This window comes from Fundulus heteroclitus, chromosome 21 (assembly GCF_011125445.2).
Source record: "Fundulus heteroclitus isolate FHET01 chromosome 21, MU-UCD_Fhet_4.1, whole genome shotgun sequence".
Classification (NCBI taxonomy): Eukaryota; Metazoa; Chordata; class Actinopteri; order Cyprinodontiformes; family Fundulidae; genus Fundulus; species Fundulus heteroclitus.
Genome location: NC_046381.1, coordinates 41,789,365 through 41,813,140, shown reverse-complemented (window position 1 = coordinate 41,813,140; position 23,776 = coordinate 41,789,365). Strand labels below are relative to the sequence as shown.

At 40.8% G+C, this 23,776-nt stretch overlaps 1 protein-coding gene across 1 annotated transcript; it reads right to left on the bottom strand.

Annotated features, from left to right (window-relative positions):
- Positions 1–1,201: 1,201 nt before the first annotated feature.
- Positions 1,202–20,546, bottom strand: LOC118556205 (neoverrucotoxin subunit beta-like). Its single transcript, XM_036125142.1, has 4 exons — positions 20,474–20,546; positions 11,034–11,129; positions 1,744–2,993; positions 1,202–1,216 (listed from the first exon to the last, which is right to left on the bottom strand). Exons 2-4 carry the CDS (start codon positions 11,122–11,124, stop codon positions 1,202–1,204), a joined length of 1,356 nt encoding a protein of 451 aa, XP_035981035.1. The 5' UTR covers positions 11,125–11,129; positions 20,474–20,546.
- Positions 20,547–23,776: the final 3,230 nt, after the last annotated feature.

The window sequence follows — 23,776 nt, the reverse complement described above, 5'->3', positions numbered from 1 at the left end:
AAAGATAAACATATGGATTCTTCTGAGACATCAGTCCTTTAATCCTGGAAATGTTCTTCAGGTTCTAGAAGGTCCACTTTGTCTTTAGATGGAGGTTCAGGTCTGAGTCCATCACTACACCCAGATTTCAGGCCTGATCAGTGGTTTCTAGCTGAAGCAGCTGAAGCTGTGAGCTAACTCTGGATCTCTCCTCTATTGGTCCAAATATTGGACCAAACTCCGACCCTGTAAAGGACCGCGGGTCGGAGTTAAACTGCGTTGAGGACTAAGGCCTCCATACATGCGTCACCCTACCCACTGCTCCACCAGCGTGCCTTAGTTCAAACATTCTGTGTGGAATAGCAAACTCTAATGATGTAACTCCCTGTTAACGAGATGCTTAACAGGAAGTCAGAACTGAAATGGAAACCTTTCACAAGAGCTTTTCACCGATTAGGCCGTTGCTCCACATAGACTGCATTGGTCCACACACGGGACTAGAAAATCTTATCTTAAGCCAGTTTATTTCTGATTCTTAATATTATTTTATTGTCATCAATATATTGTTGTTCAGTCTGTTTTGTAATAAACTGATTTGTTATTTCATTCAATTGCCAAAAAAATACTTTTCCAAAAATATTCCCTTATTATGAACATCTGGGTCTGGATTGAATCTTCTAACTTAATGTTTAGAAACACAGGAGGGCGTAACTGTTTTTAGGCCACATCTTGAAACATGGGTACACAGGCTCTGAGAAACTGGTGTGGAAAGTGTGAATGTGACTCAGTCTTTCCCCTGCGACTATGTAGTAGGACAAAGTGCCTGCAGGCCAGTCCAGAAAAACTCCTAGGCGTGCGCAACCAGTGTGTGGTAGAGGGTAAAAATTTACACTTGAGTTATGCTCAGCATACAAAACCGGGTGGGGTTCCCACTTGTGGCCCAATGACCAGCTTATGGTATTCCATCCAATCCTAGCCCATGCTGTGTCCGACTTTCTGTGTATTCCTTCATAACACACAGCAGCAGCAGCATCTCTGCCTTTGTCGGTGCTCAGCTCCACCTCCCAGTAATGGCGTCCAGTCAGTGACTCCTTACACAGAACCTGAGGTAAAGCATCAAATCTCTTAGGGTGATCAGGATAGGACTGCCGATCTCCACGCGTCAACATCTTGTTTCCTTGAGAAAGAGTAAGATGTCCATTTATTGTGTTTTGATCAAAGGTCAGATCACAAGCATCTGGAGGACAGAAAGAGAGAAGGGAAAGTTTGATCATTCTGACCCCCACTCCCTGCAGACCAGCATTTAACCAAGCAAATGTCAGCAAACAGAGTCCAACCTGGACGTATTAACATGCTGAACAACCAGAGAGGTTTCTGTGCTCAGTGGTATCCCATTTAACACACAATAATATATAAAATATACATATCCTTTTACATTCACTGCACTGATAATATGATCTTCATTTTCCTGTTTATCTTGCCAGTTATAATTCTACTAATGGAACACTGCAAAAATAAGCACATAATTAAATACTTACACCAAATCAGATCTCTTCTATCTGTTGCTTTTTCCACATCACAGACATCTGGTTTTGAGAAGTTTTCCGTGAGCAGCCTCCTATTCCTGTAGTGGTAGATGGTTGCTCCTTGGTGTTGCTTATTTTTTATGGCCGCTACAAGGAATCTGAACTTATTGTTGTTCTTTAAACCTTTAACAAATGTACCAAATTCTTCAGCTTTTCTTGTCATATTAAGTAAATCTACTTGTGGGAAGGGTGGTAGTTCATTTGTGGATTGATCCACGTCCTCAGAAGCCTTCATAGCCTGAGGATCCAGGTAGTCCTTCATTTTATCAAGATAAGGATCTGTAGTTTCCAGAGAAGTGAAAACAAAGCTGAGGACATCCTGGACTTCAGGATTAAGAAACTCCTCCACCAACTCTGCCTCACTTTGGACTATCTTTGCTCCCTTCATTTCCTTTAAACACAAAGTGATTACACTGACTTCTCTCTCAATATTAATCATCCACTTCATTAGATTCTCACTACTAAAATGAGACTTTTCACTGTCAACCAGGATCTTCAACAACTCCGTCTCATCTTCTTCTCCTGCCCTGATGGACGTAATCTTTTTTGCAATCACATCCAGAAGTTTCCCTTCATAGATTTTACACTGTTGTTGGAAACTCTCCAACCTTTCTTTGATCTGTGGGAACCCAAAGCTGCCTTCAAGACAATCGTTGCATCTCATGTTGAGTTTGTGGAAATCTTCCCGAGCCTTTTGAACCTTTCTCACAAGATCAGGGCTGAGGTCAGTGGCCATCTCAGCTGCTGACGGATCAAAGTTCTTCAGCGGCATCATCCAGACCTTTACTGGGATGGTGTTTTCTTTGTTCTTTCCAATAAGTTCTGGAACTTTTCTGTACGATTTCACTGCTTCTTCAAACGTCACAGGGTTGCTTTCAGGAATCACGTCTCCGTAAAACTTGCAGGTGAATTTTTCTGTCACCGCCTTTTCTGTATCAGACAGTTTGAGGTCAACTTTCCCACTTGCACTTAAACTGGAAATCTTATTTATCACAGCTTGAATGTTGCCTTTAATGTCTTGAGCACTGCTCGCGTCCAACTTCTCACTGTCCAGAACAAAGAAAGCATTTGCACCATAAGAGATGCCGGTGACAACATGCGTGGCACAGCTCTTCACAATAACACCTATCTGCTGCGTTTTATTCATTTCCTCAGTAGAAATGTTTAGCCGTTTAAAAATGGTGGTAGCTTTGTACTGAAATGTGACTCTGGTTTGATTTTTGGATTTCTTCTGATCATTTAGATACTTTGCAGATCCCCCAACTTCAATCAAACCACCCAGGAAGCTGGCCTTCAGAGAGTCACTGACGTCCAGCAGAGAGAACTTCTCCTCCAAGGAATCAGAAGCGCTGATTCTAAACTCACTGCCATGCTGGGAGTTCTCTTCAGTCATCTTTTGGAGAGTTTTCTCATCCCAGAGTGTGATACCTTTAAAACATGCAAATTAGATTATATTAAAAGCTTTACGTGTGTCAGAAACAATTTAAACATTTAGTTTTCTCCAATGTTTAATAGTTTATCTACCTGGAAATATTATATCACTGAAATAAAGTAGGAATTTGACACATTAACATTAGGTCCTCAGTTTAAAGCGACCTGTTTTGTTTCAACATCTCAAAACTATTGTTTGATACTGTTGTGCCAGTTCAGACGTGACAGAAAGCGGTAACGGACTACGTTACCCATGATGCAATGTGGTCAAAATGGCCACCAACTCATGTGGTCAAAATGGCCACCAACTCCCATCACGCAACACGGCAAAATGGCCGCCGATCAAGGAAACGGCATCAATTCGGGACGTAACGGACTGCGTTACCCATGATGCAATGTGGTCAAAATGGCCACCAACTCCCATCACGCAACACGGCAAAATGGCCGCCGATCAAGATAAGGTTGCTATAGTGATGGCTATAAAAGCCGATCACACACGATGAGCTTCCTTCTTCCCTGGCTTTTAGCCAACCCGAGAAGACACGCACAGCTGATTCCCACGCCACGTGTTCGATTGCTCGCTGGACCGAGATTTTTTCGACGCAACGGTTATTCCCTGCTTTATAACAGGAGGTCGACTTAAATAAGTACTTTTTAAATTCCCTCTGATCAAAAGACTGAGAGACGCCGCATCTCCCACTGATCGAAGAGGACCCCGCTTTGTCTGGCCAACAAAGCGACTGTTGAACCCGGAGGAAGAAACGAAGCAGCTTCTTCCCCGTCCCGCTGCAGCCTGTGGACAACTGCGCTCGTCGAAGCGCGTCCAGAAAGCCACACTCGGAGCGTTCCGGACCAGCCCCGAGGCAACTCAAAGTAACGGGGTTTTCCCCCTTTCATTTCTGTCTCACCAACAGGGTGTTTAGAAGTGCCTGGGCAGGCGGTAGAACTTTGTAGGTGTTGGTTAATGCTTTTATTCCACGACGAAGTTGGAATTACTTTGCTGAACATTTTCTTTGTATGTGCAGGCATTGTACAATTGATTTGCTGTGTTGATTTGTGATCCATCAAGAACCCCGCCGTGGGTTGCCGATTTATCTCTTTTCATCTTCTTCCCTGCTTCCCCCCTCTCTCTCTTTTCGCTCCTTATCAGTTTAATTTCTTTGTCCGAGCTCAAGTCGCGGGCTTTGCTTTAAACTCCTAGTTAGCCCCCCCCTCTCGAAACGAGGCATTGTCCCATCAGCGTAAGCGTGGTTACGTTATTAGGACCTCCCCTCATACGTCATCGTAGCAGCCATCTTGGGAGGGTCACGTGTATCTGGACTGTAGGTAGCTTAGCTGAACTAGCTTTGTGTAAGACATCAAAGCGTCCAGTGAGATTCCCGAAGCTGTTCTGTCTGTCAATGCTGATACGTGAAATGCCGATGTTTCGAGGGCGGTGTTAAACAACTTTGAGTTAAGTTAAAATCTGCTAACCGCTCATTTTAATCCATTGTTTATTTTTGTTTTGTTCTTTATTTCCACATATATATTTTGCATGTTTTAGTTTAGTAATGAGTAAGAATTCCAAAGTTGTTTGAATCAGAGAATTACTGTAACAGGGAATTGCTTTTGGTTCAATAAAACCAACCACTGCGGAATAGACATTGTTTTGTGTTCAGTCCAATTCACAGTTGCCTGGGTATTCAGAAATCAGAGCTAACCTCCTTTGGAGTTAACATCTGACATTAATACAGAGACAATATCATTGGATGGTGATAAGGAATAAGGATTTAAACTCTAATTGCAGTTACATTGGGGTTCTCACAGCCTGCTGGATAAACCCGGTCGGTTAACAGTCCGACCTGATCATTTATTCCAGCATAAATGAGTTCATAACAGCAAGTTAACTAATGCATTAGTGGTATAAATACTTATAAGCTTATAGCTAACATCACCACCATTTGAACTATATTTGTTATAGCGAAATTTTGAGTTGAATGATTTATTATTTAAATTATAATACCAAATTATAATTAATAATAATAATAAGCATATTCAACCAGCTTATGGCATAGCAATACTAAAGTGCTTTTACTGTATTTCTACAGTGATGATATAATTCACTTTTGTATTTCGAAGACACAGACGTTAAAATATAAATTATTCTACTTTTTAAAGACACTAGCAAAATTACACTTGCTAAGAGAGTAACATCTCTGTCACTCCTGCTGTGACCTTCACACCTAGCTTCACCACCATGATCAGCAGCTGCTGCCATATAAGGACGGATCCTCCACCTGCGCTGCATCAGATTGTTGTCTAATCCCAGTGGTAACACTTTCAGGCCATTGGTCTGTTTGAGTCAAGTTTGACATATTTCTAACCTGCCTTTTTCCTCCCTTGTCTAATTCCAATGCCTGAACCTGCTTCCTCACCTACCACCTTGGATTTCTAGGCTTCAACCTCCTGCTTGTCTGACACTGATTACAAGGATTGCCCTGTATGACCAGGGGTCCGTTCTTCGTACGTTGCTTAAAACATCCGAAAACAAATGACACATCCAAGATGATTTCATCCGGCTAATCATGATCCGGCTAATTGGGTTCTTCGAACACACCTGTTGTTTATGATTAGTATGGCTGGATTGAGTTATCTGAGATAACTGCGCGTTCATGCGTCGTTTTAAAAGGGGAAATGTATCGATAGTAGAAACAATGATCAGCAGCGCTGCTATTGGCTGTTCAGCATGGCCAAAGAACGCCCGCAGTTTTTCTCTCAAGCAGAACACGAGCTTTTAATGGAAGGTTATGCAGAATTTGAGTCATTAATTAAAACGACAGGGAACACCTCAAAGTCTGCTAAAGCCAGGAGAGAGGGCTGGTAAAAAGCAGCAGACAAATTAATGCTTAATTACTGTCCATGGTAGATGTTTCTATCACTTTCTACAGTATGAATTTTTGCATTTTAATAATCTCATATTTACTTTGTTCTTTTATATCAGAGCGTCCACAGGACCCACTAGAACATGGGAACAAGTGAAAGTGATATACAAGAATATTCTACAAAATGGTAGCCTTTAATTATTATACTTTAAAAACCCACTTGTGATGGCAACAGATCCACTGCTATTGTTTTCATCCGGACTGGAAGGCAGAAGGCGAACATATAGCGGGCGCAAACAAAGGAAACTGACCAGTTCTCGACGTATTTTTCTTCTTTAGATAACGTATCACAAGATCGTTTTAAGCATAAGTTGATGGTTGATATCGGGACATAGGCACCAGCAACCCCCGCGACCCCATGAGGGATTAAGCGGGTCAGAAAATGGATGGATGAATGGATGGATGGATGGATGGATGGATGGATGGATGGATGGATGGATGGATGGATGTTCACACATGTTTGTGTAACAGCAGAAAGCGGAGTCGGACACAGAACGCATCTCAGCAGAGGGGAAGACCCGCACGGTAGGTTAAAAAACATTGTTTACTAAGGATTATTTTGGTGTTTTTGTCTTATTAAAATGGGTGGGGGTGTCGGCGACGCTGCAGCGTAAACACACACGTACATTATACAAATTTAGCAAGGCTCATATAATAATGATGGTGTGTCTGTCAAAGCAATATTTACATTAAATGAAGGCCCACTTGTGGTTTAAGGCTACACTTTTTGCATAACATCTTAGGACAGACAAAAAAAGGTGAGCCAACCTATAACTAATGTGTCATAAAAATAAATTTGCCTTGCTTTGGGTACAATTGTCAGATGCCTGAAGGTGCCAGGTTCATCTTTTCAAGATATTTTGTTTAAGTTGAGCCATCGTACTATTCAGGATGGAGATGTTTTATCTATTCCAGGAAACACAGGGATTGATGCAAAACATTTGTATGAAATCTAGAGCAAAAAACCCTGCTGAGATTAGTCTGGACTCGGATTACAACATTCATGATATGGTCAGTTTACAATGACCACAACACACATTTTCCAAGTTGTCCCTGCACTTCCAGTCTACCTCGTTTATTTCTTCGTCTTCTCATAGCAATTTTATTTTTGTTAAAAATGGTGAAACAGTGCTAATGTTTATATAGCCATTACATCTGATTGGCGTATTTTACATAAAAAATTAAATTTTTAAATTAGCCAATTGATGGGGACATATTGCGCCTCTCAGTTTTTTTCTTTTCACAATAAAATCATTCAGCTGTGATCTATATATAGGGGAACTGCAATGCTTTGGTCTGAATTCCTCATTAATTTACCTCCACATTCCCCCTTATTATCCCAGTTCTGAGGTGTGGCTGAGTACAACTTGTTTTGTTGCTGTCTCCGTAAATCTAAAGAAGGCATTTCACACCCTGCCCCCCTGCAAGTCGCAGAGTATTTCATTTCACTCCATTTGGCCATTTTTGGATCGTGGTTTTCAATAGGTGAGGCGCGCCTTCCCTGGGGGGCGCCAAAGTGTCAGAGGGGAGGCGCAAAAATGCGCTGGAGTAGCACTGCCACTCAACTCTGTGAAATTATGGGTGCGCTCGTGGCTTAGCGGGTAGCGCGGCCCATGTTTGGAGGCCTTTAGTCCTCGACGCGGTCGACCGGGTTCCAATCCGACCTGCGGTCCGACCAGCATGTCTTTGCCCTTCTTCCACCCCCTTCCTGTCAGTCTACTGTCAATAAAAGCAAGCCGCAAAAATATTTTTTTTTAAAGGAGAAGTCTGGTCAACAAGGAAAAATCAGTGGATCATTAGCTATACTTAAAACTAATATGTCCGTGGTGATTTAATGAATTTAGCATTAATCAATAAGTAAATAAAAGCATAAATTGTCGTCTCGATCACTGTGGCCATTATTGCGCATATTTGGGCATTAATTGCCACCTGACATCACGTCCTGTGATGTCTCCAAGCTAAATTAATAGGAACTGTTGTACACATCTGTGATAAACAACAATTATTTCGGATTTCCAGAGGACTTCACCACTGAAATTCGGGAGAGCTATTGTTGAAGCAACAATGCTCACGTGCATGGCAGTTTGGATGTTCCAATACTTTGGGTAAAAGTGGAAAAAACTGTTTTTTCACCTTTCCAATTCATGATCCACCGGGTTCTTTTGTTGGATTACCTACTTGAAGAGAGAGGATTTACCATTGTGCTTCTGGTCAGAGAGAAAACACGTCGTCTATAGCCAACATTTGGAAGAAGAATGTCTTCAAGATGACATGAGAGCGAGACTTTTTGGTAGGTTTTTCTTTTTTATAATGTAGAATTTGCTGGAACATTTGTGTACCCGACCAGAGCGGCGGAGTGATACGACGAACTTGGAAAGAATGCTCACTCCTGCGAAGCCCACTTATTTTATGCGACTTTAGTCTTGTTTTTTCTAAAGTCGCTTGTAAATTTCATGAATTGCAGGTTGCAGTTTTTTTGGGCTTGTTTCTGAAAGTGTAGTTGAATGTTTGGGCTCTAAACTAAGTAACGCTGAAATATTCCCCCGCCTCATAAGGCACTGCAGCTCATCCTGAATGGAGCAGAGTAAACTCAGAAAGAGCCGCTCTGCCCGTATTTTCTGCAGTTTACGGCTGCAATAACTGATGATAAATGCTAAAAGTAGATTAGGCGGTGCAGATCACCATTTTGAGCAGAGATTGGATCTAAAGATGAGTTTTATACTCATATTATAACAATGCAGAACCCTACGGAGTCCTCTAGGGGATATGGGGATTTTTTTTCTTTTTGTGTTACCTCGCAAAAACTTTTGCGTTCCCTCACAAAAGTTTTTGCATTCCCTCGCAAAGTACATGTTTCCGAAAAGTACATGCCTGCCACCATAGCTTTCTGACGCTCGCGAATGCATTCAGAAGCATGGGACATTAGATTTTTCAGAATAAAAAGCTAACAGATGTGCATAATCAAAAAATAACAGAAATACAATTATAGAGCATTCAGTATTGTAAGAAAGCCCACACAGTTTCTGGATAAACACATTATTGTATGAGTTGAGTTCTGTTCCGTTTTATGCCTCTTTCCTTGTAAATTTGAAATGTCCCATGCTCCTGAATGCACCATAACTTTCTGACGCTCGCAAATGCATCACACTGGTCTGTGAACGCGGTGCTGTGTAGATGCACGTTTGATCTTCCACTTAAGACAAAGCTTTGCAGTTTCAAAACTCACGTCGGCTCTCACGGTTTATTGTTGTGTGTGAATGACAAGAGACCACAACAAATAAATCAGCCGTACCTCGAGGGAACGCAAAAACTTTTGCGAGGTAACGCAAAAAAATTCCCCATGTCCCCTAGAGGGCTCCATAGAACCCAACCCATAAACCCTAGTTTAATGCTTATTTGTTGTCTTTTTATGTCTGTAAAATGTAAAATTAGTATTACTTTAAATTGAAACGCTTAATACCATGTCTATCTTTGTTTAAGAGGTTAAAACAAATATTTTGGCATGAAAACTGATATTTACTTACAAGGGGCCAGATAGGGCATTGGGACTTGCTCTACAGCCGATAGCGCGACCTGACGTCACAAACTGGGAGGAGGAAGTACTGTTCTTCACCAAGATGGCTGCCCACATAAAAGGACCTTCAAATGAAAATTACTCTTAATTAAAAAAAAGCTTATAATTTTATATTTAAAGTACTTTCAGCAGTTTCAATTCTGATTTTGACCGGACTTCTCCTTTAAAAACTCTGTGAAACTATGTAGCTATATTTGTGCCTTCTGTTTGAGAACGCAGAAACCAGTCCGAGCTCGCAGTGAGACAACTCTCAACGCTCAAAACCGGTCTGGTGCGCGCTCAACTCTGAAAAACTCCTTTCAACCCACCGTCCTCGCGCTCAGTTACATCTCTGCTCTCGACCTGCTCATTCCACGTTCAACACCAGCTGTGGGATCGTTCGACTCTGTCTCTGCACTTGTGACTTCAAAAACTGTCCACTACACCAGCCAATCAGAGAATGGCTTGCAAATACTGCATTCAGATGGATTAAATAAAAAATGCTGCATCCTTTGGCCGAAATTATTAAACACAACGGTGAGATTGAAGAAAAAAATAGAAAAACAAATAAAAAGTTTATTATTTTAGCCTAATATATTTAGTCTAAAATATTTGAGTTACTAAGAGTTACTAAGTGACGTGTGAAAAATATTTTTGTCTCTTTTCTTTCCATCTTCTGGGAGGTGATTGAAAAGTTAATTATGATCATAATCATCATTATCAGTCATCATCATTTTAAGAGCACTTTAACACGAGGTAAAACAAAGTGCCAAACATCAGAATTACATCAGAGATAACATCTAATAAAATGCTTGGTTGTTAATATAGCAATAGGTTTAAATTGTGTATAATTAGCCTAAAAAGTAAATCGGAATATGGAATGTGTTGATGTCTGTTAAATTCAGGTTATTAGGATTTCAGTTTCTCACCCAGTAAAGGCTGGACATAGGTACCAGCAACCCCCGCGACCCCATGAAGGATTAAGCGGGTCAGAAAATGGATGGATGGATTATTTCAGTTGACGTCTCCTGCTGATGTGAGTTCAGTTTGACATTAGCGTCTGTTTAGTTCAGTTTGGCTGCTGTTGAAAACAATCGTCCATGAATTTGCTCTAATGACAATTTTAAAAGTAGGCCCTCTGTTTGTGAGGATTCAGTAAAAGTAGCCAGTAAAATGGAAATATTTGGATGGATATTTTATTAATAGGTCTTTTTTATGAATGCACTTTGTTAAAAGAAATACAATAAAAAAAACTTATTGGGCTATCAGTTGTTTTTGAAACACAGCATTCCAGCAACACAAAAGGAAGATGCATTTACTGCAGGGACCTGTGTGAGGTAGGTTTGTAGTTGGGGGGGAGCAGGGGGGGGGGGGGGGGGGGGGGTCGTGGTTAGCTTTACATATTCCAAGGTGAGGCTCACTTTCAATACATTTGAATTTGAGTTAAACCAGGGGGGGTCACTGGTTTAACTCAAATTAAGCTAATACTTGGGTCAAAACCCACACGGTACAGCTTCAGGAAAAGGCATTATAGTACATGTACTAAACCATATCTGATCTTACCTAGGATGAGCTGATCTTTACGAGCATCGTAGAGCATCCCCAAGTTAAAGGGTCGACCGAGAGCAGCCCTTTCAATCATACCTGATTCCATTTTACCTGTATAAATAAAAACAGTTACATTTATTTTATTGTTATGGCAAAGCCTACAAGTTAGAAGCATATTCAAGTAACTTAACTCCACTAATTGCTTACTTAGAAATAAGGTCAGATGTTTGGGGCCCTAGAAAATGTGATGAGAAAAAAGGCTGCTAAACCAGACAAAAATACAAAAGCAAAGAATATAAAACAGCTGGAATGCCCATTTATAAGGAAAATCAATGACAGAGGCAGTATGCTGAGGAAAGGGACCAATGGAAGCTTTGAAACCACACATTCACACACAACCAAGAAATCTTATACCTCAGATCAGTTTAATATATGGGCTGCTGACAAGACCACTGGTTCCCAAAAGGTGCGCCGTGAGGCAAGTCCGGGTGTGCTGTGGGATTTTGTAACAACCATACATTTGTATTATTCTTATAGTAATACAAAACTACACAAAAATAATTATTTTTAATTTTCTATATTAGTACTATGTATGCACTCATTTCATAATGCAAACTCTATACTTAAAGCATTTATTTAAAAAAGATCCTCAGACAGCCCCATATTTCACTGTTCCCGCCGTTGCACAGGCTGAAATTATAAGCCCACAAGACATCAAAGGCTGCCAAACAACCTTAAAACATAAGACTAAGCCGCAAAATGGAGCGCTTTCTTGTGCAGAACAAACTTATAACTACCAGTGCAGACACTGCCAACAACCAGGGCGTGAGCTTTTTGGGAATCTTGCACTTTGGTGTGCCTTGGGCCCAAAAAGTTTGGGAATCACTGGACTAGACTTTCACTAAGTCTTCTGAAAGTCAGGGCCACAATTCAAAGTAACCTGCGATAGAGTCCACACATTCACCAACCTATTATTATCACAAAAAAATAAATAAAGTTGTCAGATAAAGAAAGAGACAACGCGAGGATTAACATTAACCTCGTGTTTCCATGGTGGAAAGCACTTTGAGAGCAAAACGAGTTTCAGTTTGACTCGTACCATCTTGTTTTAGTCTACGGACAGTGCTCAACAGATCAGGCAGTGGTGAAATTTCACTTAGAACCATGCACCATATCAGAAATTACAATTTAACCAACTTCCACACTCTATCTAAGGCTGCTTACTAATATGTTCATGAAAGGCTTTTTGAATATAGAGGAGCAGACTGACCCATACCGCAGATGAAACCGCAAGGTGTCTTTAATTTCTGAATGAAGGAGTTGCTCATCTGAAAAATTTTCCTTCTCTTGATGGCTACCCTGATGTCCAGATAATGTCCTGCTCACAAAGACTCGTGGTTTTGAGACTCCATCCAGCAATAACAGAAACTGAGGTTTGTCTTTTTTGCTCGACAAGTTGTTTCAGCTTCAGCTCTGATATTCAATTTAATAATTCAATCAGATTACACAGATTGGAGCAGATTATACAGATTGGTCAGAAAGTTTTCTCTCTTTGATGCAACAACAGAAGCAAGAAGTTGTACACAATATATAAAAAAATGCTATAAGGAAGAGATTTTACTTTAAAGCCAATCATATGAGAGTTTCCGGGTTCCCAGCAGTTGGTGTTTTAACTTAGCAAAAGACCTGCAAGCAAACATGGAAGCCAGTAAGAGAAGCGGGCCAGAACAGTTTGTCAATTGTTGTCAGTGGCAGACTGTTGTGTAGGTGTTACACAACAGTAATAATGACTCTAGGTGTCAGTAGTGTCTCTGGACATTAAGGCGCCTCAAGAGGCTTCAGCCTACTGAACTTGTCAGTTTTCTGCCAGACTTAGATATATAGACACAAATGTTTATAACAGAATTTTTTTAGTAAGGGAATCGGTCTTTTTTACAATATTACTCTATAAAGAACAACCGTGTCCCATTGATTATTGTGAAAATAGAGCTCCACAGCGACATCTGGTGGGGTCTGGCCCCAAATGCAGAGAAGGCACAGGTAGTAATGTCGGTTTTATAAGTGAATTTGCCTTAGTAGTACACAATTCAATTCAATTTTATTTACATAGCGCCAATTCATAAAACATGTCATCTCAAGGCACTTTACAAAATAAATCAGATTATACAGATTGGTCAAAAAATTTCCTATATAAGGGAACCAGTTGATTGCATCAAAGTCTCTCCAAGCAGCATTCACTCCTCCTGAAAGAGCGTAGAGCCACAGTGGACAGTCGTCTGCATTGTTGATGGCTTTGCAGCAATCCCTCATACTGAGCATGCATGAAGCGACAGTGGAGAGGAAAACTCCCCTTTAACAGGGAGGAGAACCTCCAGCAGAACCAGAACCAGGCTCAGAGTGAACGCTCATCTGCCTCCACCCACTGGGGCTTAGAGAAGACAGAGCAGAGACACATAACCCCATTTACAATACCCTTGTTAAACCAATCCGTGCCGAGTTCGGACCGAGCTTGGTTCTTACGACCATTTACACATCACGCTAGCGCGGTTTCTCGCCTCCTAGTGATGATCTACTGTACAACTGCTCTCTAGCACTGAAGGAGGGACTCAAGCAAATCAAAATGGCGGCGACCGTAACATTCAGGAAGTTATGCTTGGTTATAATTGTGATATTCCGTTGTTTGCGGAGAGTTAGGCAAAGAAGGCAACCTTTGGTGAATTTACTTGACAGAGTCGGCTTTTGGGAAGTGGATAAGACAAACAAATGTCTAATCAGGGCATACAGACGCAGGAAACAATTGTAGATGTTGAGGTTCATCAAACTGCTGAGCAGAATCATCGCTGGAAACCATGTGGGACGGTAAGGAAGCTAGTATTTTTATGAATGTCTGAAATGTCAGCTGCTTGTAAGGAGATGCGCTCTTTGTTATCAAAGAACCGAGCAACTGACAAACTGTGCCGAGCCCACCTATCAAACTGGTCTAGATTTAGCCCGGTTCGGTTGTGTCTGGCTCGGTTCAGTTCAGTTTCCGTTCCATATACACTCGATAGTTATCTCAGTTACTGAGCTCCGACCGGTCTCAGCACAGTTAAAAAAGGGTGGTGTAAATGGGGTATAAGAGAGACAAACAAGCACAGACGCACATTGATCCAGGAATCTTCTACATTATATGGTAATAGTGGGTGATCTGTCTTCCCTGGATGATGTCACAGCTAACAGAACGCCAGACCAGGTGTACCTACTATGAAGAAAAAGAATGACAGAACAAAAAGTTGAAATAACAAAAAAATCTATGCAAATTGGAGAACAGCAGAACTCAGTAGAGTGAGAAAAATAGACCCTGATGTCCTCCAGCAGCCTAAGCCTATAGCAGCATAACTATAGAGGTAGCTCAGGGTAACATGAGCCACTCTGACTAGAAGCTTTGTCAAAAAGGAAAGTTTTAACATTAGTCTTAAAAATAGATAGGGTGTCTGCCTCACGGACCAAAACTGGGAGTTGGTTCCACAGGAGAGGAGCCTGATAGCTAAAGGATCTGCCTCCCATTCTACTTTTAGAGACTCTAGGAACCACCAGCAGACCTGCAGTCTGAGAGCGAAGTGCTCTGTTAGGAACATACGGGGTAATCAGAGCTCTGATATATGATGGAGCTTGATTATTAAGGGCTTTATACGTTAGAAGGAGAATTTTAAATTCTATTCTTGATTTAACAGGAAGCCAATGAAGGGAAGCTAAAATTGGAGAAATATGATCCCTCTTGTTGATTTTCATCAGAACTCTTACTGCAGCATTTTGGATCAGCTGAAGACTCTGAACTGCATTTTGTGGACTTCCTGATAGTAAAGAATTACAATAGTCCAGCCTTGAAGTAACAAATGCATGGACTAGTTTTTCAGCATCACTCCTGGACAGAATGTTTCTAATTTTGGCGATATTCCTGAGGTAAAAAAAGGAAACTCTGGAAACCTGTTTAATATGGGATTTAAATGACATGACTTGGTCAAAAATAACACCAAGTTTTTTTACTTTATTACCAGATGCCAAGTTAATGCCATCCAGATTAAGTGATTGGTTAAGAAGTTAATTTCTTGAGGACTCTGGTATAAACATTAAAACTTCTGTCTTAAATACAGGAAATTTGAAGTCATTCAGTTATTGCTGTCATCAAAACCTGACTGCAGTCAAAGTAATTGATGTGATTTATCAGGAATTATGGATAAATATAGCTGAGTGTCATCAGCATAACAGTGGAAATGAATCCCATGCTGTCTGATAATTTTGCCGATCAGAAGCATATACAGTATATAGTAAAGAGAATTGGTCCAAGGACTGAACCCTGTGGTACTCCACAAGTGACCCTAGAGTTTGAAGAAGATTTATTATTAACACTAACAAACTGGAATCTGTCAGAAAAGATTTAAACCAGCCTAATGCTTTTCCCTTAATCCCTACAGTATGCTCAAGTCTTTGTAGGAGAATATTGTGATCAACTGTATCAAACGCAGCACTGAGATCTAACAGGACAAGTATAGACACAAGTCCATTATCTGAGGCCATGAGAATATCATTAGTGACCTTCACCAGAGCTGTTTCAGTGCTATGATGAGCTCTGAAGCCTGACTGAAACTCCTCAAGTAGGTCAATAATCCCAAATGCCCCCCCCCCCCCCCCCCCCCCCCCACTTGGGATTATTGTATGTGAGTGTTATGTGCAAATGTGTGTACGGCATCGTCTTTTTTTTAATAGTCTGTGCGTTGTGAGCGGGGCATTATGGTGGGAAGGTGTGAATGACATTGTGTTTTTTCTTGTCCTTTTATTTTTTTATTTTCTTATTAGCCTGGTTTGGGTCCGAACCGCTACCTCTCCCAAGAACATCTCAAATATTCGCTAGGTGCGGAGCCCATACTCCCCCCCCGTCCAGCCCCCCTCCGCTGGCTGGCGCCTTGGCCCGCTGGTGCATTGGCGGCCCTCGGGATTGGGCCGTACTCCTGGGTGGGTGCCGGCTCATTCCTGGCAGCTGCTTTGCGGGGCCTGGCCCCCTGGGGCTCGGTCGGGGCTCCCGCCGGGGGGCAGGGCACCCCTGAGGCTTGGGGGCCCACGGCCGGCTTCCACTTCAGCATAGCTGGCTGCCGGCGGAGCCCACGGGCTCACCCCCGCGGCTCCTGGTGGCTTCGGCATTGGGGTGGCTGGGGGATTTCCTCTGGGTCGTCTCTCCTCTTCCCTTTGGGGGGTGGGGGCAGATTTCCTGTGTTGGCCCCTCTTGGGCACCCTGCTTTCGGGGCCCCTATGGGGGTCCGGGGTTATGGGTCCCCTGACTCCTGCCTCTGTGCTCGGGGAAGGCGGGCCTTTGGTTCTTCACAACCAAAGGCATTTTTCTTTACTTCTATACAAAAAGCCCATAATTTAGTTATTTATTTATTTACTTATTTTTCTCTCAGGTATCACATTATACATGTCAGATTAAATAATACATATAATTCAGCAATGGTATCAAGGTGTTACTTGATTGTATCTGTTACACTATGTCCGTTGGTTGTGCTGTTCTTTTTACATCTCTTTCCAGGTGATTAAGCAGACGGAAGACGTTTTTAAAATTTTTTCCTTTTATCTCTTCTTTCTTTCACCTCTTCTCTATCTTTCTTTTTTCTCTTCTTATTCTTCTTTTACTCTCCTACTTTCCCATTGTAGTGTCCACATAATTTGAAATTCTCCCTGCAGGAATCACAATAAAGCTATTTACACGCACAAATCAAGCAGAGCATTATGGCGAAAGCTGTTTGCTCCACTTGTGAAAGTAAAATCTGTCGAGCTCTATGTGGCATTAAGATATCAATTTTATTGCCACATTGCTAGACAGGACACTGGAAAAAAAAGTAGGTCATTACTTTGTAAATGTATACAAATTTGATTAGCAACTAGTTTCTCAATATTTTTAATAAGAAAATAAGATTAGATATAGGTCTGTAATTTACTAACTCATCTTGATCAAGAGATGGTAAAGGTTTAATAAGAGCTACTTTAAAAGCCTGTGGTACATATCCATTTACCAAGGATAGATTAATCATGTCTAAAATAGTGCCACTGATCAAAGGGAATATCTCCTTAAACAACTTGGTTGGGATTGGTTCTAACATACAGGTAGAAGGTTTAGATGAAGCTAAAAAAAAGTTTTTTGTTTTTTAATTTTTTGCAGCTCTAGTGGCTCGTTTTTATTCACAGTACACTGACAGGAAGAGGGCTGAAGAGGGTCTCTGCAAAGGGTCTTTTTATACAGTAGCACACCGTATTTCCAGATTAGGTAGGATTCCTAATTTCATTCATGCACCTCCTGATGGCTGCTGGGTGATCTCTTCAGAACCATCTGGAGAAGTTCTGGTTTATTTAGAAAATGAAGCTAAAACTGAGTGTGAAACCTTTTCAGGTCTAAACTGGAATCATGTTCCAGGTCTGTAGAAACATCCAGAGTGAGGTCAGATGTAGTGAATGAAGGAGGGAACATTTCCTCTGAAGTTCTGATGTGTTGGTTCTGAACACAGCGGCCCGCTCACATGTTGGAGCCGGCTCCTGTTAGAGAGCCTTCAGTTAAACCAGCGCTTCTGAAACCTTTCAGGTCCAGGCCTCCTTTAGAGGAAGATTTTCTGCTGAGAGTCAGATTTAGTCTGAGAAGCAGAAAACGCTCCTTTTAGCTGAAGCTCAGAGAGAGCTGATCTGTTTCATTGTTTCTCTCCTAGATAAAGCTGCTGCTGCTAACATTACCTCTCCACCATTTATGTAACATAGAAAGTACTCCTGGTGATGGTTTCCTTTACAAAGTGTGTTTGAATGCACATCAATCTATCGTAACTCTAACGCTAAATAAATTGAGACAGAATGTATCTGATGCAGATTTACATTTTTATGCAGATGACACATTTATTTATTGTACTGGATCCACTCCTACTCATGTCATTAAACCTTTGCAGGGTGCGCTGGTGGTGCAGCGGGTAGCGCGATCCATGTAAGGAGGCCTTAGTCCTCGACCCGGGTTCAAATCCGACCCGTGGTCCTTTGCCACATGTCTCTCTCCCTCTTCCACCCCCCCCCCCCCCCCCCCCCCCCCCCCGTCCTATCAACCTACTGGTAATAAAGTGAGGCACTAGAGCCACAAAAAAAAAAAAACTTTGCAGAAATCCTTTAACACTATCCAATTGTCACTATGCTTGTTATTAATATAGATAAAACTAAATTGAGGTATTTTTTCAGAGTTTGAAAAGGTCCCGCGTCAGTGTTATATAACAATCTTGATTAATAACTCCCTCACTTTTAAACCCAATGCAGAAAAAATCTTGTAAAAAATATTCTAAATTAAAGTTGGGGTTTTATTTCTAAAGTTGTGTTTTTCATATGCTGCTGAAAAGCAGCTTCTCACTGCAACTTCTATTTTGTGTCAGACGATGGAGATCTTCTGTACATGATTGCTTTGCCACGATGTCTTAGGATGATTGACTTTGTCTGTCTCTCCTCTCTGAGGTTCATCACAAACTGCTAAATGTCAACACACCATTGTGATTTATATCCACAGGTGGGATGGCCAGGTTAACCAGCTCCAAGGAATTCCCATTGGTTAGCTTTTATTTACCAGGTATTACCTGGACTTCTGCCTGTATCTGTACTGCAATGGCACTGAGAAATGTTGACTCGTATCACTTCTTCACTCACACAATTTGTTGCTTCTTTCTGTCCCTTTAGCTCAGACTGAATTGAGGAAGAAGGTTTTTGTTCACTCAGTGTCCTCCTCCTTGAACTTGCTTCATAAAACATAAATTAACTAAACCTATCTTACTGAGTGCTTTTACTTCCAAACTTAAATGTCTTCAGGCTGATTTGATAACATACCTGTTTTTCATAGTTTGTTGTTGTGTGTCATTTTAACCGTGTAACTTTTTGTCTGTCTATTTGTTGCTGCCTCTTAGCCAGGTTTTTAGTCTCAATGTGACAATATCCTGGTTAAATAAAGGTTAAATTATGCCCCACAACATCACAAAATTCAGTTATTTCATATTTAACTTGTATGATGGTTTGCAGGCAAAGTTAAGCATCTTTTCTTACCCATTTCATCGAAGAGGATGAAATGGAAAAATTGAAAAAGCTGCCATTTTGTAATCAGCGGCTGTTTTCAGAACTTCCTCTTTTTAGTTCTAGCCTTCTCCACCATAGACATAATATAAGAGCAGACGCGTCATTGGGCGGGTTCTCCCTATGCTGCCATGCGTCAGAGCGTCCGCCATCTTAAATGTGGCAAATCTGCAGTTACTCAGTCACTTAAACAGTATCAGAGGGACTTTAATCTCTGAATATACTTGGTATTCGTAGTATTTTTTTGTAATACTACAAGTTTATTTTCGTACCCTTTAGCTTCATTCTCCTGAATTTATTCTCCTAAAGAATAAAAAATATTTAAAATAATCTAACCTGGCCCTATTACTCCAGGAGTGAAATAATTCTGCAAACTGTGATTATTCTGGAAATGTTCCCCCTTAATTCTCATAATATGATGTTTTTATCATAACATTATCACTTTTGTGTTTGTTTGTTTGTTTATTTTTACTTTATTGACCTAGGACTTTTTTTTCTCATATTATTAATTTTACCTCTTTAATACTCACCCACAAAGTCTGTTCCTAAAGGTTCACATGTGACACAGTTTTATGAAATAATGAAGAACACAATGTTTAGATTTAACAAATTGATCCTTATATTCATAACACATACACACACAAATATATATATATATATATATATATATATATATATATATATATATATATATATATGTGTGTGTGTGTGTGTGTGTGTGTGTGTGTGTGTGTGTGTGTGTATTTATTGCAGCACAGGAATGAGGCATCTTCTCTGATCCACGTTCACAATAACAGAACCCAACTTTTTTCTGCCACATACAATATGGCGGCGACGTTGACGTGCGAATCTGCGCCCTATGACGCGTCTACGTATATATGTCTGTGTTCTCCACGCCGCCCTTGTTCTTTCCCCGCCATTAAACCAAGAGCGATGACGTGTTACGTCAGCGTGCGTCAGAAGAAAACGGCCAGCAGAGGCGGATAACGGTACAGCGTGAATAGCGGACTAAACAAAAAAAAAAAAAAAAAGAGAGAACGGCCCTTGCGGCCCAAATCTCTTCAGCCCGGTTCTGGTCCCGGTCCTCCAGGTGAGACACTCCGGGCCTGGAGTGGAGCAACATTCTGGAACCATGTTGACCAGAATCCGGTCATTGCTGGACAGAACCAAAGGTTTGGACCAGAGTCCGGGTCTGATCCAGGATCAGGGAGGGTCTCAGAGGAAGCTTCCAGTCAGCTCAGAGTCTGCAGCAGACTGAGCTGTCAGCTGGAAGCAGCTGTAGAAAGTCTAAAGGCTCCAGAAACCCAGGAGAGACCCGCAGGAAAAAAGGCTTAACTTACCTCTGTTAACCAGCGGAGACAAGATTTCCGTCCTGCTGTCTCAACGTGCTGTCTGGTCTGAAGTTCAGCAAAGTTTCACTTTCTGTTCCCCAGGAAGTCTGCTGACTTGTTTTTAATAGAAGTGTCTAGAGTCAAAGATTTATTCACAGGAATAAATATTTACAGCTGACAACTGAAGTAGATTTTACAGCCTGAAAGAAAAGTACAAGAAAAGATGAAAAACTTCAGTTTTTCTATTTCAAACGGTTATATCATCAGAAGAGTTGAACTACAGTTCCCAGGAGTCTCTACAGTAAGCTGCAAAGGCTGCTGGGAAATGCAGCTTCTTTTTTCTTTCTTTTTTTTTTTTTTTGTTAATAATCTTCTTTATCATATACAAAAGGAAATAAGCACAACTTTCAGGGAACAATCGCCATGGGTCCGTTCCACAGACATCTATACGTAGACGCCGCGTCCATGGTTGAGAGGCGTGCCGACAGAGCGGCCATCTTGGGTCAGACCTAGCTGCAGTCAGACAGAATACAAGTCAATTCAGGAAAATGTACTTTATGTTTTCAGACACTCTGAATCCGGTGAATTCTCACCCGATTTCCAGATAAATCAACGGGCTGTAACGTCACCCCTTTAGGGTCTACATGGGACCAGTTGATTGAATTTAATGATAGTCTAACTTAATAAATAATTTCGATTTTGTATTGAAAGTAAGCAAACTTCCAGAGCTACGTCCCAGGAAGCCCGACTTTACTCCGCTTATGGGTGCGCAAAGCACCCATAAGCGGAGTATACAGTATACAGTTTTTGCTATGATTTTGTAATGAATTTGATTCTAAGATGCGTTATTAGGTTTTTTGTTGATTTTTTTCCCCCAGATTTTTTTTAATATAATAATATATATTTTTTTTATTTTTTTAATAATAATTGCGGTTTGTGTTATATAAATTTTAAATGCTGTTATGGGCACCTCTGCTCTCAGTTGTCTGTATATAGTTTTGCTACTATGTAGATCAGTGCTGTTGTCTGTAGATCGGTGTCTGTTATAGCCTATATATACACAGTATATACAGTGTATATATACATACATACATATATATATATATATATATAAGTATATATATATATACATGTATGTGTTACACGTTAAAATTATGCTAAACTAATCAGAAACATAAGTAATACTAATGCAATAATAATATTAATATGAATAATATCAATTAAGAAATTATTATTCATGTCCAGGGTCCCATATGTGCTTTTTTTTAAAGGGTAGCACATCTAGCTACAAGAGTAGCCTGGAATTGATTTACAAAACATTCCAACATTTTGGTTTCAAAAAAGTCCAACGGCAATGTGCAACAAGAAGTTGTAGTGCTAGAACAACAAAAACATGCAACAACAAATAACAGATAAATAAAAATAATAACAAATTCAATTGTACAAAAACAGACAGAATAAAATAAACACAAATATCACTCAAATACTTAATGATAAATAACAGAGATACCTGAAACAATGAATGCACAATTGAGCATTTTTCTTTTGGATCAACTTCACATGCACAAGTGAACTCTTACAAACACCTACAGGTGTCTCACAAACACTAGGTACTTAGAGATTCACTTCCTCATCCATCCATTTATTTTCCAACCCCTTAATCCATCATGGGGTCGCGGGGGTTGCTGGTTCCTATCTCCAGCGTTCACTGGGCGAGAGGCGGGGTACACCCTGGACAGGTCGCCAGTCTGTCACAGGGCAACACAGAGAGACAAACAGCTCCTCAGTATGCGGTCAGGTTCTTTACAGTTTTAGTTAAGCTGCACAAGCCTAGTAGAGAGGATTTGTTTATTGAAATATTATGTTAATTCAGATAAACCACATTATGTAGTGATGTTGTCTGGATATTCATTTAATTTCTGTTAATAAATTCTAGGACTTGAAGAGAAGTTGTCATTAATTTTATATATTTGTGCATAGTTTGCTTTTAAAAGAATGCCAGTGCTCAAATGATTCCTTTCAACTATTGTCCTGATATCAGTCCTTGGGCTGCTATTCACCGGACAATACTTAACAGTTATTATTAAACTTTAAATAACTTACACAGTGCGTAATACCACAATTCAATTCAATTTTATTTATATAGCGCCAAATCATGAAACATGTCATCTCAAGGCACTTTACAAAGTCAAGTTCAATCATATTATACAGATTGGGTCAGATTATACAGATTGGTCAAAAATGTCCTATATAAGGAAACCAGTTGATTGCATCAAAGTCCCGACAAGCAGCATTCACTCCTGGGGAAGTGTAGAGCCACAGGGAGAGTAGTCTGCATTGTACATGGCTTTGCTGCAATCCCTCATACTGAGCAAGCATGAAGCGACAGTGGGAAGAAAAACCACCCATTAACGGGAAGGAAAAACCTCCGGCAGAACCGGGCTCAGTATGAACGGTCATCTGCCTCGACCGACTGGGGTTACAGAAGACAGAACAGAGACACAACAAGAGAAACAAAAAAGCACAGAAGCACACATTGATCTAGTAATCTGTTCTACATTAGATGGTAGTAGCGAGTGAGCCGTCTTCTCTGGATGATGTCACAGTTAACAGAACGCCAGACCAGGTGTACCTACTATGAAGAAAAAGAGAGAGCAAAAAGTTAAAAGCTGAAATGACGACAGTCATTTCAATGTAATACAATGCAAAACTGGAGAACAGTAGACTGAAGAACAGTAGAAATCAGTAGAGTGAGAAAATTAGACCCTGATGTCCTCCAGCAGCCTAGGCCTATCACAGCACAACTATAGAGATAGCTCAGGGTATGAGCCACTCTAACTATAAGCTTTGTCAAAAAGGGAAGTTTTAACATTAGTCTTAAAAATAGATAGGGTGTCTGCCTCACGGACCAAAACTGGGAGTTGGTTCCACAGGAGAGGAGCCTGATAGCTAAAGGATCTGCCTCCCATTCTACTTTTAGAGACTCTAGGAACCACCAGCAGACCTGCAGTCTGAGAGCGAAGTGCTCTGTTAGGAACATACGGGGTAATCAGAGCTCTGATATATGATGGAGCTTGATTATTAAGGGCTTTATACGTTAGAAGGAGAATTTTAAATTCTATTCTTGATTTAACAGGAAGCCAATGAAGGGAAGCTAAAATTGGAGACATATGATCCCTCTTGTTGATTTTCATCAGAACTCTTGCCGCAGCATTTTGAATCAGCTGAAGACTTCGAACTGCATTTTGTGGACTTCCTGATAGTAAAGAATTACAATAGTCCAGCCTTGAAGTAACAAATGCATGGACTAGT